This window comes from Globicephala melas, chromosome 2 (assembly GCF_963455315.2).
Source record: "Globicephala melas chromosome 2, mGloMel1.2, whole genome shotgun sequence".
NCBI lineage: Eukaryota > Metazoa > Chordata > Mammalia > Artiodactyla > Delphinidae > Globicephala > Globicephala melas.
In genome coordinates this window covers 86,166,304-86,182,833 of record NC_083315.2, presented here as the reverse complement: position 1 = coordinate 86,182,833, position 16,530 = coordinate 86,166,304, and the positions used below count along the sequence as shown (strand labels likewise).

The following is a 16,530-nucleotide window of genomic DNA, read 5'->3' as shown; positions in this document are numbered from 1 at the left end:
GTACGGCTCACATTGGCCAGTGGTTGCTGCCACTGGAACGCGACATCCAATTTCCCTTTTTCTTCTCTTCCTAAGTACCTAACTCAAGTCCCTCAGGTTGAATACTTAAGATGCTCTACTTTGCTTCTTCTCCTTGTTTTCCTATTTTCTTGAAGCCAGCTTTTGTAAGGGGTGGATGACTAGGCACAGGGAATTTGGTTCTTATTATAAGTAAGAAAACTGGGACTTGAACCCTCATTACTTTTCCCCACACATTTTCATTTATTAAATCTGAAATGTTACACGGACTTACCCAAAAGGACAGTATTTAAAGAAACTAGGTAATGTCAGACAGAGGAGGAAGTTATTTATTGTTTTTAGCAACCTTTTCCTTTTTGACAAGATCTTTTGAAAGAGATGGTGGATTAACTTGATGCTGTTATTAAAAAACATCCTAAAGATGGTGTTAGTGTTTTAGTCTGTTTTCTACATAAAGAGTGTTCGTGAAAGACACACCCAAACAGCATAAGACCAGAGCTTGGGAACCTCAATCTGTTCCAGAAACCAGAGTTCCCACATAACTACATAATGTGCTGCTATCAGGTTACCAGCTTGCCACAATTGCCTAATGCAACAGTGCTTTCGGGGCACTGCCTTGGGGAGGTGTAATTACCAGGGATGACTTAGGCTGAGTGGCTGCAGTACTCAGGAATTAACATGCACGACTCATGGGCAGACCAGTGCTCCACCTTGATATTTAACCCCAGGACAAGGATATCCAGGATTAAACTTTCCAAGGTCTTTTCCTCCTCTCCAAAGTAATATTGTATATCAGCTATTGTTTCTATGATACGAGGGGTCAAGGAAAGGATAGGATTTCATTGCACTGTTAGTCTTGTTTTCATGCCTCTGAAATGTCTTTATTTCAGAGTCCCCAAAATGATTTCTGACAAGATCCCTGATTTTTCCTTTGCAGTAAAAAAAAAAAAAAAAAAAAAAGTTTGTTGACTTTCTGTAACAGGTTCAGGATGCTATTGCTGATGGCTTGTGATCAAATTTCAACCTGTATCCATTCTAACTCCTAATTCTTTACCCAGTCCTAAATCCTGACCTGAAATGAGTCAGGCTTGCTAGTAGAATTTATGGAGTTCAGCAAGTCTAGCCAGATGACAGGGTTGGATATTGATTTTACACATTTATGCAAGTGGCAGGTAAAAATAGAAGACAGGACCCAGTTCTATTTAATGTTGGTGGTGGTGTTTCCAGTTGAACTTAGTGCATCAAGGCTCTTGGGAGTGAAGCCCAACCTGGATCACCAGAAATGAGTAGAGCTCTGGTGTAGGTATGAGAAAAACCTGAAATGTGATCCCCTACATCCATTTCAGTTCCTATTAGCACCACACTTTCCTGGATGAGGTCCTGCTCAACTCATAGTACCCACCATCATGGACTTGGTGGGCCACCTCCTCTGACCCTGGATGACCAAGTTCCTGTGGCTTCTAAATCCTATGTCTTAAGCCTGATGATTACTTCAGATCCTAGCTCCCTCTGTGTCAGTATAGGTCATGGCTTACTTCTTTTACTGGCAAATTTCTTGGCTGAAAATTATCTAGATGTCCTGGAGAACTAAATGGACAAGAGATTAAATATTCATGATGATTTTCAAAGATTTTTCCTAAGTAGAGGCATGATTTTTTTCTTCAAATTGAGTCATATGCAGATACCCAGTATCCAAAGCAGATGAAAATGGCACTGCAGAGTTGTTCCACCATGCTGTCATGTTAACCCTGAGGAACCTTCACAAACTCCAAGGCTCCTTAGGACATGGATTGGAAACCACTTACAGGCTCTGACAGGGAAGGGGAAACGAAAATGTTTGCTGCTCATTTCAACAGCTCTTTCACTTAATTATAGCTTTGTTCCCATGACCTGCCTCTGAACCCAAGCTTCCTGGATCCTATTCAGAGCAAGGGATGGGGGTGACCTATAGTGAGTGAAACTAGCTGCCCATCCCCTTACTCAATTTATTCTCCAAGTTTTTCACCAACTTCTTGCTCTTGTAAATTCTGTGGGCCTCTAGTCAAAGGATCTAGATTCCAGATCAGTTCTGCTTCTTTCTAGCTGTGTGTGAGGACTCCCTAAGACTTGATTTCTTCCTGGGTTGATAGAGATAATCATACCCACTTTGTTGCAAGGATGCAAATATTGAGTTGGCCAAAAGGTTCATTTGGGTTTTTCTGTAACATCTTATAGAAAAACCAGAATGAACCTTTTGGCCAACCCAATAAAAATAAGCTAATTGTATACAAGAATTGTGTAAACCATGCATCTTATATACTTTCAAAGTTATCATTAATATATACGCTAGAGTGCTGGAGACAAGAAGTAATCATCATTCCTAAAACTTTGATGGCTCTGAAGGCACACCTGAAAGATAAAAATTTAGGAGGGGGCTTCCCTGGTGGCGCAGTGGTTGAGAGTCCGCCTGCCGATTCAGGGGACACGGGTTTGTGCCCCGGTCGGGGAGGGTCCCACATGGCGCGGAGCGGCTGGGCCCGCGAGCCATGGCCGCTGAGCCTGTGCTCCGCAATGGGAGAGGCCACAACGGTGAGAGAACCCCCGTACCGGAAAAAAAAAAAAAAAATTTAGGAGGAAAATGACCTGCCTTTTTTCAGCATCCTCCCAGTGCTATGGATACAGAGTTGACCTATAATCTATGGTCATGAATCTCAGTATGCGCCGGAAGGAACCTTAAGGAATATGGACATCTCCATCAGTAATGTGCCACAGAGCAGAGGATGGTCACCAAACTCAGGTCTTGGGCAACACTGGGAAAATAGTGAATTTCTGAACAACCAGTAGAACATGTTTGACTGAGCACCTATGTGAGGTCGAAGAAAGAGCAAGGTAAGTTTCAGCGTCTCTCCTGGGTCTGCTGTGTGAAAGTTGCCATGGAGGCCGTGACTGCTTCCATGAATTAAAGCAGAAGCTCTTAGGATCCTGGAAAGAAGGGTGATGAGGACAGGCAGTGGCAAAAAGGGATACCTGTTAGGACAGTAATCTAAGACAGATCACTGCTGTAATCACTCATCCATTATTCGAGTATTCAAAGAAAAAGGAAATTTTAGAGATTATTTGGTGCAGAAGTCAAAAATGCATAGCACCCATCCTGCCTCTTATCTTTCTCAAGATCGTGGCAGACACCACTAATCAAGTCTCTCTACAATTATCCCTATCTATAAAATGGGACAATAATGAGATAATTAGTTTAAATCACTTAGAACACTGACTTTCACAGAATACTCAAAAAACTGCTATCATTTCTGCTGAGCCTTGATAGCCCTTTCCCACTTAGCCGTGATACAGTCTCAGAATCCCTTTCACCACAGCATCATAGGAAAATACTTCCAAGAAGCAAGAAGAAACTTATGAGCCATTTCTGATCTAGTTCAACCCTGACTCCCATCCTTACCCCACCGTCATTCTGTGCTTATGACACTGGAACTGAGGGACAGGGAGACGCTGCCTGTCCCCTGAACTGTGGTGCCATTGCAGACTTGTCACAGCTGGACACAATGATGACATCTACTTTCCAGAGTGTTAACCGTATAGCATCTCACCTCCCTTTTAAATAGTCCTTTGAAGGCAGAGATACCGTCTTCTAAGATTTTGGTAAACTCCTACCCTTTGTGCTAATGTCACTGACCACTTAGTCAAATTACTAAGAGATGAGGTGAGGGGAGGCTCTAGTTTCACAGAGAGAAATGTTAAGGAAAGGAAGCCACAGGGCATTAAAAGGGAAGAAGCAAAGCATGGCTTAAGGGACTGAGTTGTCAACAAGATGGACTTCACAGGGCTGAAAAGTGACAGTTACAACAATAGCTGGCTCTCCCCTTAATGGTTTTTGATAACTTCTTAATGTGCTAAGCTTCTTGATGATTTCAAGTGGTTGTACAACCCAGGGGCTGTGCAACAGCTTGTGCAACGGTTGTGAGTCAGTGCTCAGAATCCCCGTGTGAGGCTGTCTGGACCCGGGCCATCCTTCCTCCTCTCCTCAACCTCTCTCTTCCTCCCAGCCTCTCCCCAGAGAGACTGTAAAGTCCCTTGGCTTGGTCTGCTCCCACCCAGCCTGTCTTCTCTCCTGTGATTGCTTCAGCTTCCCCCAGGCTGCCATTATCTGTCTGGACCGCCCTTTGGGCATCTCTTCCCCTCCCCACACAGCACTTCCCTTCACAGGGCTCTCTGCTCTCACTCCCACCTCCCTTTTCCATAGTAATCCTTTGCTTTCCATTCTCCTACTCTTCATTTCCTGAGTTCCACCCTTCCATAGATATCCCAGTTCTCGTTTTATTGATTTATTTCTCCAGCCACTTTTCTCTTTTTAAATATCACAATGCTGAGGTTTAAACAGAGGAAGGTGTCTTTTTTTTCGTATACTGCTCTTCAGAGCAGATCTTCTCAAGGGGTTGGCATTTGTCATCATGATCCACAGTCCAACACTCAATCTCTTTCGTCCACTGATAGACTTTCTTCAATATCATGTAGCACACGGATCTAGAAAGTGTTTTACTGGATGATCTCTATCATCCCCATGAGCGCTACAGTTCTGGAGGGGCAATTTAATTAACCATTTGAATTCATGTCTCTCCACATTATTTCTAAGAATGTACTTACTCCTTTACATATAGAAAACCTGTTTTGGAGTAGGGAGAGAGTGGTTTCCCTATTGAAAATCTTGGGCAAATTGCTATTTGTTGATGACGTTAGAGGAAGTAAAGGGGTGGGGTTAAAAAGAGGAGAAATAGTATTCTCTCTCTCTCTCTCCTCCCCTCCCTCCCTCTTCTACCAATCTGCAAAAGGAGGAGTTGGAAGCTGAAATAGGAAAGTCGGACCAGCTTAATCTGGTTTCCAAAGACTGAGTTGGATTGGGTTTCTTGGTGGCAGACAACGTGTTAGTGGGGAGGGCCCTTTAAAAATTATACAGCGGCACTTTGTTTTCTCTGCCTTGTCAACTTGACTTCACAAATCCATAGCTGTCACCAAGCTGCAGGTACAGAGCGGAGCTAACCGTCATGACTTATATTTCAAGGGTCTGTGCCCCCTGTGCATGAAGCGGGACCTCAGCCTCCCCCAGGTTTTCCTGGGCATCTCCAGGGGGCCCTCACCTGTGCTCACACCTAGTTCTGACGGTCAGCCATCCATTCCAGCCTCCTCACTCACTGGATGGGTGAACTTGCCCCATCCCTGGCCCCTGTGAGAAGCCCTCTATAGGGGGTCAGTTCCCTCTCCACGGTGCTGTTTCCTGGTGCTCCCAAAGCTGGAACCCTGAAGGCGCTAACGTGACAGCAGGCTCCTCTGGATCCTGGCTGCACTGGGGCATTTTCTGTTCCCTGTAGGTAGGTGGAAGGTTCTGGTACCTGTCACATCTGTCATACAGGCCCAGAAGCCTCTCTATGGAGCACAGAGAGAGAACGGAAGCCCCCCAAGATCTCAATTCCCTTGGCCTGCCCTCAGGCACCCTCGCACAGACCGGTGGGTGTGCTCTTTTGAGTGTTCCCTTCCCCTCTCACCCACACCCTCCTTCTGAAAATCAGCATGTTTATGGCCCTGATGGTCGTCACGGTTTCATGGGTGTATATTTATCCCCAAACACATCAGACTGTGCACATTAAATATGTACAGCTTTTTACATGTTAATCATACTTCAATAAAGTGATTTAAAAAATATTAGCCCAGGGCTTCCCTGGTGGCGCAGTGGTTGAGAGTCCGCCTGCCGATGCAGGGGACGCGGGTTCGTGCCCTGGTCCGGGAAGATCCCACATGCCGCAGAGCGGCTGGGCCTGTGAGCCATGGCCACTAAGCCTGCGCGTCCGGAGTCTGTGCTCCGCAACGGGAGAGGCCACAACAGTGAGAGGCCGGCGTACCGCAAAAATAAATAAATAAATAATAATAAAAAATATTAGCCCAATCAACTCACAGATAGGCCAAACCCTCTGCTTTTCTTTCTGAATACTGATGTGATTCTCTCTGAATAGGGATGTAACTACGTTACTTAAGTCACAAAGGTAGCCGGTGGAAGAGCCAAAAGTAGTAATCTAGCTATTACAGATCTGGAGGGTAAGGGGGAGGGAAAGAAAATATTCTTTCTGAATATTTCCCCTCATCCGCCGCTCACTTCTTCCCTCTCTCCTTTCACGCACCCAGTGCTACTGCCCCTCCTCTGACCCGCACTGAGCTCTCGGCTCTTGTTCTCTTGCTCTCCCTCTCCTCGCCCATCCCAGTCAGAATCCTCAATTCCCAAGTGCTTGCAGTTCCTGCCTGTCAAAATTACCTGCATTCCAGGTCAAGGAGCAGGTTCAGGGATGGTCACCACCACTAGACCTGAAGGCGGAAACTAGCTTGTTAGATGGGGCAGTTACCTGTGATCTCTGAGCAATCCGTTTCCATGGATGGTCAGGAGCAGAGTCAGAAACGCAAGGAGATATTTTTGAAATTGCACTTTTTCTTTCTTTTTTCTTTCTTTTTTTTTGGCTGCGCCGCATGGCATGTGGGATCCTAGTTCCCCAACCAGGCATGCAAACCAGGCCTCCAGAAATGGAAGCGCAGAGTCCTAACCGATGGATCGCTGGGTAATTCTCTGCACTTTTTCATTTTTAAATTTTTGTTGGTAGGAGTTTATTCATTTATTTATTTTTGCTGTGCTGGGTCTTCGTTTCTGTGCGAGGGCTTTCTCTAGTTGTGGCAAGCAGGGGCCACTCTTCATCGCGGTGCGCAGGCCTCTCACTATCGCGGCCTCTCTTGTTGCGGAGCACAGGCTCCAGACGCGCAGGCTCAGTAGTTGTGGCTCACGGGCCTAGTTGCCCCGCGGCATGTGGGATCTTCCCAGACCAGGGCTCGAACCCATGTCCCCTGCATTAGCAGGCAGATTCTCAACCACTGCGCCACCAGGGAAGCCCACTTTTTTCATTTTTGATGAAACTTTGGGAAAATAGGTTTATGGAAGTGTACTCATAACTCAGCCTATGAAAATTGTTTTGAGGCTTAGCGTGAGGCTAAGGATTTTGAGTCTTGAATTCAGAAAAACTATTCAGCAAGTCGGAGGTCAAAATAAAGATCTTTCCAGACAAGCAAGGGCATCCTGGCTTGAAATTACTTAAGGATGCATGTTAGAAAAAAATGAGAAAGAAAACTAAGAAAGACAAAACATGGGGTTCAGGAAACGTAGGCCCAACCCAAGAGTGCAGTAAAGGGATGTCTCAGAGGTCAGTCATGAATCCAGAGAGTGCATTGCTTGGAGAGGCAGCCTTGCAAGCGTGACTGATGGATGAAGAAACTTGAGGAAAGTGTAAAAGCACATTATTCTTTTGTCGATAGAAAAAAGGCAAAAGCCATTAGAAAATCTAGGGAAAACAAAAACCTACACAAGAGAGTCGTGCCCAAACATGACAAAAGTAATGAAGAGGTATGATTTTAAACAATTAATAATGTGTAAGAAAGAATCCTTTTGGCCTTCATACTAAAACTATTTCCCCCTACACAGCCCAGGAGATCTGTTGAAAATAAAATAATCTTAGTATGCTACGTGGTTCCGCAGTGAGCAATATTTACTCACTCACGATATAAATGCTGTGTATTCACTTTTTTTCACACTTCACATCTTTTATTATTATTTTTTAACATCTTTATTGGAGTATAATTGCTTTAAATTGTTGTGTTAGTTGCTGCTGTATAACGAGGTGAATCAGCTATACATATACATATATCCCCGTAGCTCCTCCCTCTTGCGTCTCCCTCCCACCCTCCCTATCCCACCCTTCTAGGTGGGCGCAAAGCACCAAGCTGATCTCCCTGTGCTATGCAGCTATCTATTTTACATTTGGTAGTGTATATATGTCCATGCCACTCTCTCACTTCGTCCCAGCTTACCCTTCCCACTCCCCGTCTCCTTAAGTCCACTCTCTACATCTGCGTCTTTATTCCTCTCCTGCCCCTAGGTTCTTCAGAACCATTTTTGTTTGTTTTTTTTAGATTCCATATATATGTGTTAGCATACGGTATTTGCTTTTCTCTTTCTAACTTACTTCACTATGTATGACAGACTCTAGGTCCATCTACCTCACTAAAAATAACTCAATTTTGTTTCTTTTGTGGATGAGTAATATTCATTGTACGTATGTGCCACATCTTCTTTATCCATTCATCTGTCAATGGACACTCAGATTGCTTCCATGACCTAGCTATTGTAAACAGAGCTTCAATGAACATTGTGGTACATGACTCTTTTTGAATTATGGTTTTCTCAGGGTATATGCCCAGGAGGGGGATTGCTGGGTCATATGGTAGTTCTATTTTTAGTTTTTTAAGGAACCTCCATACTGTTCTCCATAGTGGTTGTATCAATTTACATTCCCACCAACAGTGTAGGAGGGTTCCCTTTTCTCCACACCCTCTCCATCATTTATTGTTTGTAGACTTTTTGTTGATGGCCATTCTGACCAGTGTGAGCTGATACCTCATTGTAGTTTTGATTTGCATTTCTCTAATGATAAGTGATGCTGAGCATCCTTTCATGTGTGTGTTGGCAATCTGTATATCTTCTTTGGAGAAATGTCTATTTAGGTCTTCTGCCCATTTTTGGAGAAAATTGATATTGAGCTGCATGAGCTGCCTGTAAATTTTGGAGATTAATCCTTTGTCAGCTGCTTCGTTGGCAAATATTTTCTCCCATTCTGAGGGTTGTCTTTTCATCTTGTTTATGGTTTCCTTTGCTGTGCAAAAGCTACTAAGTTTCATTCGGTCCCATTTGTTTATTTTTGTTTTTATTTCCATTTCTCTGGGAGGTGGGTCAAAAAGGATCTTGCTGTGATGTATGTCATAGAGTGTTCTGCCTATATTTGCCTCTAACACTTTTATAGTGTCTGGCCTTACATTTAGGTCTTTAATCCATCTGGAGTTTATTTTTGTGTATGGTGTTAGGGAGTGTTCTCATTTCATTCTTTTACGTGTAACTGTCCAGTTTTCCCAGCACCACTTATCGAAAAGGCTGTCTTTTCTCCATTGTGTATTTTTGCCTCCTTTATCAAAGATAAGGTGACCGTATGTATGTGGGTTTATCTCAAGGCTTTCTATCTTGTTCCATTTAACTATATTTCTGTTTTTGTGCCAGTACCATACTGTTCTGATTACTGTAGCTTTGTAGTATTATCTGAAGTCAGGGAGCCTGATTCCACCAGCTCCTTTTTTCTTTCTCAAGATTGCTTTGGCTATTCGGGGTCTTTTGTGTTTCCATACAAATTGTGAAATTTTTTGTTCTAGTTCTGTGAAGAATGCCATTGGTAGTTTGATAGGGATTGCATTGAATCTGTAGATTGTTTTGGGTAGTAGAGTCATTTTCACAATTTGATTCTTCCAACCCAAGAACATGGTATATCTCTCCATCTGTTTGTATCATCTTTAATTGCTTTCATCAGTATCTTATAGTTTTCAGCATACAGGTCTTTTGTCTCCCTAGGTAGGTTTATTCCTAGGTATTTTATTCTTTTTGTTGCAATGGTAAATGGGAGTGTCTCCTTAATTTCTCTTTCAGATTTTTCATCATTAGTGTATAGGAATGCAAGAGATTTCTGTGCATTAATTTTGTATCCTCCTACTTTACCAAATTCATTGATTAGCTCTAGTAGTTTTCTGGTAGCATCTTTAGGATACTCTATATATAGTATCATGTCAACTGCTTACAGTGACAGCTTTATTTCTTCTTTTCCGATTTGGATTCCTTTTATTTCTTTTCCTTCTCTGATTGCTGTGGCTAAAACTTCGAAAACTATGGTGAATAATAGTGGTGAGAGTGGACAACTTTGTCTTGTTCCTGATCTTAGAGGAAATGTTTTCAGTTTTTCACCATTGAGAATGATGTTGGCTGTGGATTTGTCATATATGGCCTTTATTATGTTGAGGTAAGTTCCCACTACGCCTACTTTCTGTAGGGTTTTTATCATAAATGGGTGTTGAATTTTGTTGAAAGCTTTTTCTGCATCTATTGAGATGATCATATGGTTTTCATCCTTCAATTTGTTAATATGGTGTATCGCATTGATTGATTTTCGTATATTGAAGAATCCTTGCATTCCTGGGATAAACCCCACTTGTTCATGGTGTATGATCCTTTTAATGTGCTGTTGGATTCTGTTTGTTAGTATTTTGTTGAGGATTTTTACATCTATGTTCACCAGTGATATTGGCATGTAGTTTTCTTTTTTGTGACATAGTTGTCTTGTTTTGGTATAAGGGTGATGGTGGCCTCATAGAATGAGTTTGGGAGTGTTCCTCCCTCTGCTGTATTTTGGAAGAGTTTGAGAAGGATAGGTGTTAGCTCTTCTCTAAATGTTTGATAGAACTCACCTGTGAATCCATCTGGTCTGGGGTTTTGCTTGCTGGATGATTTTTAATCACAGTTTCAATTTCAGTGCTTGTGATGGGTCTGTTTATATTTTCTATTTCTTCCTGGTTCAGTTTCGGAAGGTTGTGCTTTTCTAAGAATTTGTCCATTTCTTCCAGGTTGTCCATTTTATTGGCATAGGGTTGCTTGTAGCAATCTCTCATAATCCTTTGTATTTCTGCAGTGTCAGTTGTTACTTCTCCTTTTTCATTTCTAATTCTATTGATTTTGTCTTCTCTCTGTTTCCTTTATGAGTCTGGCTAATGGTTTATCAATTTTGATTATCTTCTGAAAGAACCAGCTTTTAGTTTTATTGATCTTTGCTATCATTTCCTTCATTTCTTTTTCATTTATTTCTGATCTTTATTATTTCTTTCCTTCTGCTAACTTTGGTGTTTTTTGTTATTCTTTCTCTAATTGCTTTAGGTGTAAGGTTAGGTTGTTTGAGATGTTTCTTGTTTCTTGAGGTAGGACTGTATTACTATATACTTCTGTCTTAGAACTGCCTTTGCTGCATCCCATAGGTTTTGGGTCGTTGTGTTTTCATTGTCATTTGTTTCTAGGTATTTTTTTATTTCCTCTGATTTCTTCAGTGATCTCTTGGTTATTTAGTAGCATATTGTTTAGCCTCCATGTGTTTGTATTTTTTACAGTTTTTTTCCTGTAATTGATATCTAGTCTCAGTGTTGTGGTCGGAAAAGATACTTCATAAAATTTCATTATTCTTAAATTTACCAAGGCTATGATCTATCCTGGAGAATGTTCCATGAGCACTTGAGAAGCAAGTGTATTCTGTTGTTTTTGGATGGAATGTCCTATAAATATTAATTAAATCCATCTTTTTTTAATGTGTCATTTAAAGCTTGTTTTTCCTTATTTATTTTTATTTTGGTTGATCTGTCCAGTAGTGAAAGTGGGGTGTTAAAGTCCTCTATTATGATTGTGTTACTGTCGATTTCCCCTTTTATGGCTGTTAGCATTTGCCGTATGTATTGAGGTGTTCCTATGTTGGGTGCATAAATATTTACAATTGTTATATTTTCTTCTTGGATTGATCCCTTGATCATTATGTAGTGTCCTTCTTTGTCTCTTGTAATAGTCTTTATTTTAAGGTCTATTTTGTCTGATATAAGAATTGCTACTCCAGCTTTGTTTTGATTTCCATTTGCATGGAATATCTTTTTCCATCCCCTCACTTTCAGTCTGTATGTGTCCCTAGGTCTGCAGTGGGTCTCTTGTACACACCATATATACGAGTGTTGTTTTTGTATCCATTCAGTCAGTCTATGTCTTTTGGTGGGAGCATTTAATCCATTTACATTTAAGCTAATTATTGCTATGTATGTTCCTATTACCATTTTCTTAATTGTTTTGGGTTTGTTATTGTAGGTCTTTTCCTTCTCTTGTGTTTCCTGCCTAGAGAAGTTCCTTTAGCATTTGTTGTAAAGCTAGTTTGATGGTGCTGAATTTTCTTAGCTTTTGCTTGTCTGTAAATATTTTAATTTCTCCGTCGCATCTGAATCAGATCCTTGCTGGGTAGAGTAATCTTGGTTGTAGGTTTTTCCCTTTCATCACTTTAAATATGTCCTGCCACTCCCTTCTGGCTTGCAGAATATCTGCTGAAAGATCGGCTGTTAACCTTATGGGGATTCCCTTATGTGTTATTTGTTGTTTTCCCCTTGCTGCTTTTAATATTTTTTCCTTGTGTTTAATTTTTGATCGTTTGATTAATATGTGTCTTGGCATGTTTCTCCTTGGATTTATCCTGTATGGGAGTCTTTGCACTTCTTGGACTTGATTGACTATTTCCTTTCCCACATTAGGGAAGTTTTCAACTATAATCTCTTCAAATATTTTCTCAGTCCCTTTCTTTTTCTCTTCTTCTTCTGAGACCCCTATAATTCAAATGTTGGTGCATTTAATGTTGTCCCAGAGGTCTCTGAGACTGTCCTCAATTCTTTTCATTCTTTTTTCTTTATTCTGCTCTGTGGTAGTTATTTCCTCTCTTTTATCTTCCAGGTCACTAATCCGTTCTGGTTTTCTTCCTCAGTTATTCTGCTATTGGTTCCTCCTAGAGAGTTTTTAATTTCATTTATTGTGTTATTCATCATTATTTGTTTGCTCTTGTTCTTCTAGATCCTTGTTAAACATTTTTTGTATTTTCTCCATTCTATTTCCAAGATTTTGGATCATCTTTACTATCATTACTCTGAATTCTTCTTCAGGTAGACTGCCTATTTCCTCTTCATTTGTTTGGTCTGGTGGGTTTTTGCCTTGCTCCTTCATCTGCTGCCTATTTCTCTGCCTTCTCATTTTGCTTAAGTTACTGTGTTTGGGGTCTCCTTTTCGCAGACTGCACATTTGTAGTTCCTGTTGTTTTTGGTGTCTGCCCCCAGTGGGTAAGTTCTGTTCATTGGGTTGTGTAGGCTTCCTGGTGGAGGGGACTGGTGCCTGTGTTCTGGTGGATAAGGCTGGATCTTGTCTTTTTGATGGGCAGGACTTTGTCCAGTGGTGTGTTTTGGCATGTCTGTGGACTTATTATGATTTTAGGCAGCCTCTCTGCTAATGGGTGGGGTTGTGTTCCTCTCTTGCTAGTTGTTTGGCATGGGGGGCCCAGCTCTGGACCTTGCTGGTCATTGAGTGAGACAGAGACCTCTGGGAGAGCTTAGCATTGAGACAGATCTCTGGGAGAACTCTTGCTGATTGATATTATGTGGGGCCAGTAGGTGTCTGGTGGTCCAATGTCCTGAACTTGGCTCTCCAACCTCAGAGGCTCATTCCTGACAGCTGGCCAGAGCACCAAGACCCTTTCAGCCACATGGCTTTTGGGAAGTCTGAGGTCTCCTGCCAGCGTTCAGTAGGTGTTCTGTAGGAGGTGTTCCACATGTAGATGTATTTTTGATGTATTTGTGGGGTGGAAGGTGATCTCGACATCTTACTCCTCCACCATCTTGAAGGTCATCTCTCTTCACAGTATTCAGTTCTGAAGCGTTCCATACTCACAGATCAATCAATGAAAAGCTTGAGGGCAGATTTAGGGATATCGTCCATTGCTCCTGTTGCTAGAGGATCCACATTTCATCTGAAAAGTTCATATATCTGGCAATCTTACTACAGGCCTAGCCCATCCACCTTTTTTCCCTTTGTGCTTAGTCTGTTTCACTTGCTCATAGCGGGCTCCGTGCAGAGGCCTTGCCCCCTGCCCTTCAGACCAGAGTTCCTCGTGAAATGGCTGAGCCAACACCTCAGCTCGGGACGTGTGCTGAAGCTCCTCACAGGACACTCAACTCAAGATGTGTGTATTCACTTTTATCTTTTAAAATTAATAAATACACAGCACACATGCCTGGCCCTGGAGCATAAAGAAACGTTAACAGCTTTGGTAACGCAAAGATTATGTGTATAGTCATAGTTTATCCTATGAGAAAAAGGGACTGAAACATTGACTAAGGTTGATGGAGGATGAAATAGTGATATAAATGTGTTATTTAAAGGCACAAAGGTAGCCAATGGAAAAACTGAAAGTAGTGATGTAATTATTAAAGATCAGGAGGATAAGGGGGAGGGAAGGTGAAGGATAATATAAAGGAGCTAAATCATCACTTTAAGAGAAAATTGGTATCATTTGGAGTTGATAGATCAAGAAATAGAAATTTATGCTTATTATCCAGGATTATGGATGTTAGAGTACTTGCCTCTGGGGCATGACATGGGGGTAGGGTGGGAAGGGTACAAGGAAAAACTATCACTTTAAAGCTCTTCCCTATGTTTTTTAAACCATATTTATTCTTACTTTAATTAAATATAAAATGAAAATTAAATCAGGCCCCACTTTATGTTTTTGTGTCTATTTATGACAGAGCATACTCAGCAACCACCAGGGATTAATTTTTTTGTTTACATTTACCACACACTACATGTTCATTTTCCTTTTTCTAACCCCCACTTCCCTCAGAATAAAATGGCTGAGGTGGTGACTTCTGGCACTAGAATATCTTTTCTTAGAAAACAAACATGACCATTTCCAAGCTGGGATTTTATGACCAATTAGAAGAGCAATTTATTTATTGGGTCTAGTGCAGCTGGAATTGGACAAGAGGGCCAGGAAGCATCATCCCAAATGCCCACATGCCTTTGTTTTCTTTTCTTGGGTGATGACACTGAGAATGTTCTGTTTTTACAGATGGCCTCCTTGCTGAAATGTGGAAGGAAAACTGTAAACAGAAATTTTCATCCTGTTTACTCGTGTTTTTATGTGCCATAGTTCCCTGGTAGCCCTGTGTGCCTGGAGGGGAATACAGGAAGAAGCAGTGTTGGGTTCCCTCTTCCTACCAGGGACTAACTTAGGAAGGTGTGAGTTAAAACTCTCACACTGGCCAGAAACCATTAAGGCCATTAAGAACCTGTATTGCTGTTGTACCCCATCTTTCTCCATCAAGCACCAGAAGCAGCAGATCCTAGTGTGGCGACAACCCAATGACAGCACCAGTGGAATGCAGAAAGGGCGGCATTGTACCTTCTCTGTGAATAGACTGAGACCACCATGGTAACTACAACACAATGTCCTGGTTTCTTTGAATGTCAGGGTCTAGGTAAAAAAGAGCACAGGAGACAGAGCAGAGTAACATGGTAATCCAGAATGTATGAGATATGGTCCTGAATTAGAAGAGTAAAGGAAAAAACTGTCTAAAATGATTCTCATAGTGCCTCATACAAAGTAGGTCCTCATAACTGTAAAAGAGTATTATCATTTCTACTATTACTGCTACTACTACTGCTGCTTTCCTCATCCTCCTATTATGATTCTACTTTTTATAAAACAGCATAATGATGTTATAATAAAATACATCTTAATGATAATATCAATCAGGATGCTTTTGACAGCAAGTGACAAAAGACCTACCCGACTCAAAATGGCTTAAGTAATAAAGAGATGTATTATCTCACATAAGAAATCTATTGGTGAGGCAGTTCCTGAACTTGTTAATTCAGCACCTCAGCCATGTCATAAAGAACCTAGTTCTTTCCACCTTTTCTGACTTGCTTGGCTAACTCTGTTCGTTTTTACCCTCATGCTTATCCTCTAATGATGAGAGATGCCTGGGGAAGCTCAAGGAACCATGTTCTCACACACTCATATTTAAGGCTGGAAGAGAGAACACTATTTCTCTCTGTCCCTTTTTAAGAAAAATTAAAAAAAATTCTCAGATACTTCTCTGCAGACTCCACCTTCATCTCAGTGGCCAAAACTGTATTACATGACCATTGTATTACATGACCAATGACTGGCAAAAGAAAATACAATTCCCATAACTGCTCTGGGGGGAAGGGGCCTATATTTCCTAAGGCCTGTGTACTCCTGATACCTGAGAAAAGTCAAGGTTTGGTTAACCTTGGAGTTAACCAAAGGAGGAAGGAATGGGGGGGTTGGCCACTGGGTGCACAACCAGCAGTGTCAGCCACAGTGATCTTGCTGGAGCTCTTTCTCAATGTAAGCAACCTGATTTCAGCCTAAATTTTTCACAAGTCTATGCTTTAGACTCCTTGAGAATAGTAAAAGTCTTATTTATCATTAGATTCCCCCAAAAGTACTCAAAATAGAATGATTTTGTAGTTGAATAAAGTGAATCATTTATATACTTTTCCCATAGTTATATCTTGCCTACATTACTGAGATCTTATCAAGCTAATAAACTAAGACTCCAGTGATTACTGGTCCCCCAGGGACTTTTTTTTTTTTAACCTCTATGCTGAGTTAAGAAAGCCTGGAACTGTCTTTATTAAGGCTGAACATTACTGTGAGAATAGAGAGCTAAGAAAAGTAAGTCATCATAAATGTCTTCTTTCCAGTCCTGAAGTATTTATTATCAGAGTTTCAAATGCAAGGGAGGTAGTAGGAAGAGTGAATACCCTTGTTTGATGGAATCAAATACAAAAAAACTTTTTAATAGAACTGTCCATTGGACTAACATGATTAAAACTAATTTTTATGAGAAAAACAAATATAAGTCCCTGAATCAGAATATTAATATATCACTATTAATATATTGATATTAAAATATAAAAAGGTGGTATAGAGAGATGTGTAGAGTGGGAAATCTGATTCTACTTATGAA

General features: G+C 41.3%; 1 protein-coding gene across 11 annotated transcripts in view; it reads left to right on the top strand.

Moving 5' to 3' along the window:
* The window catches only part of DUT (deoxyuridine triphosphatase), a 148,948-nt gene that overhangs the window by 48,853 nt on the left and 83,565 nt on the right, over positions 1–16,530 (top strand). Inside the window, exons 8-9 of one of the 11 annotated variants that reach the window (XR_009562995.2) lie at positions 2,655–2,886; positions 14,598–14,949. The exons of 7 other annotated variants lie outside the window; for them this stretch is intronic. Coding sequence is in view for 3 of the 4 variants with exons in the window: in XM_060294285.2 (XP_060150268.1) it covers positions 14,598–14,678 (81 nt within the window). In the remaining variant the exon portion in view is untranslated. Of the gene's footprint in view, positions 1–2,654; positions 2,887–14,597; positions 14,950–16,530 lie in introns of those variants that run through there. 3 more of the 11 variants (XM_060294285.2, XM_060294293.2, XM_060294292.1) reach the window with 3 other exon arrangements.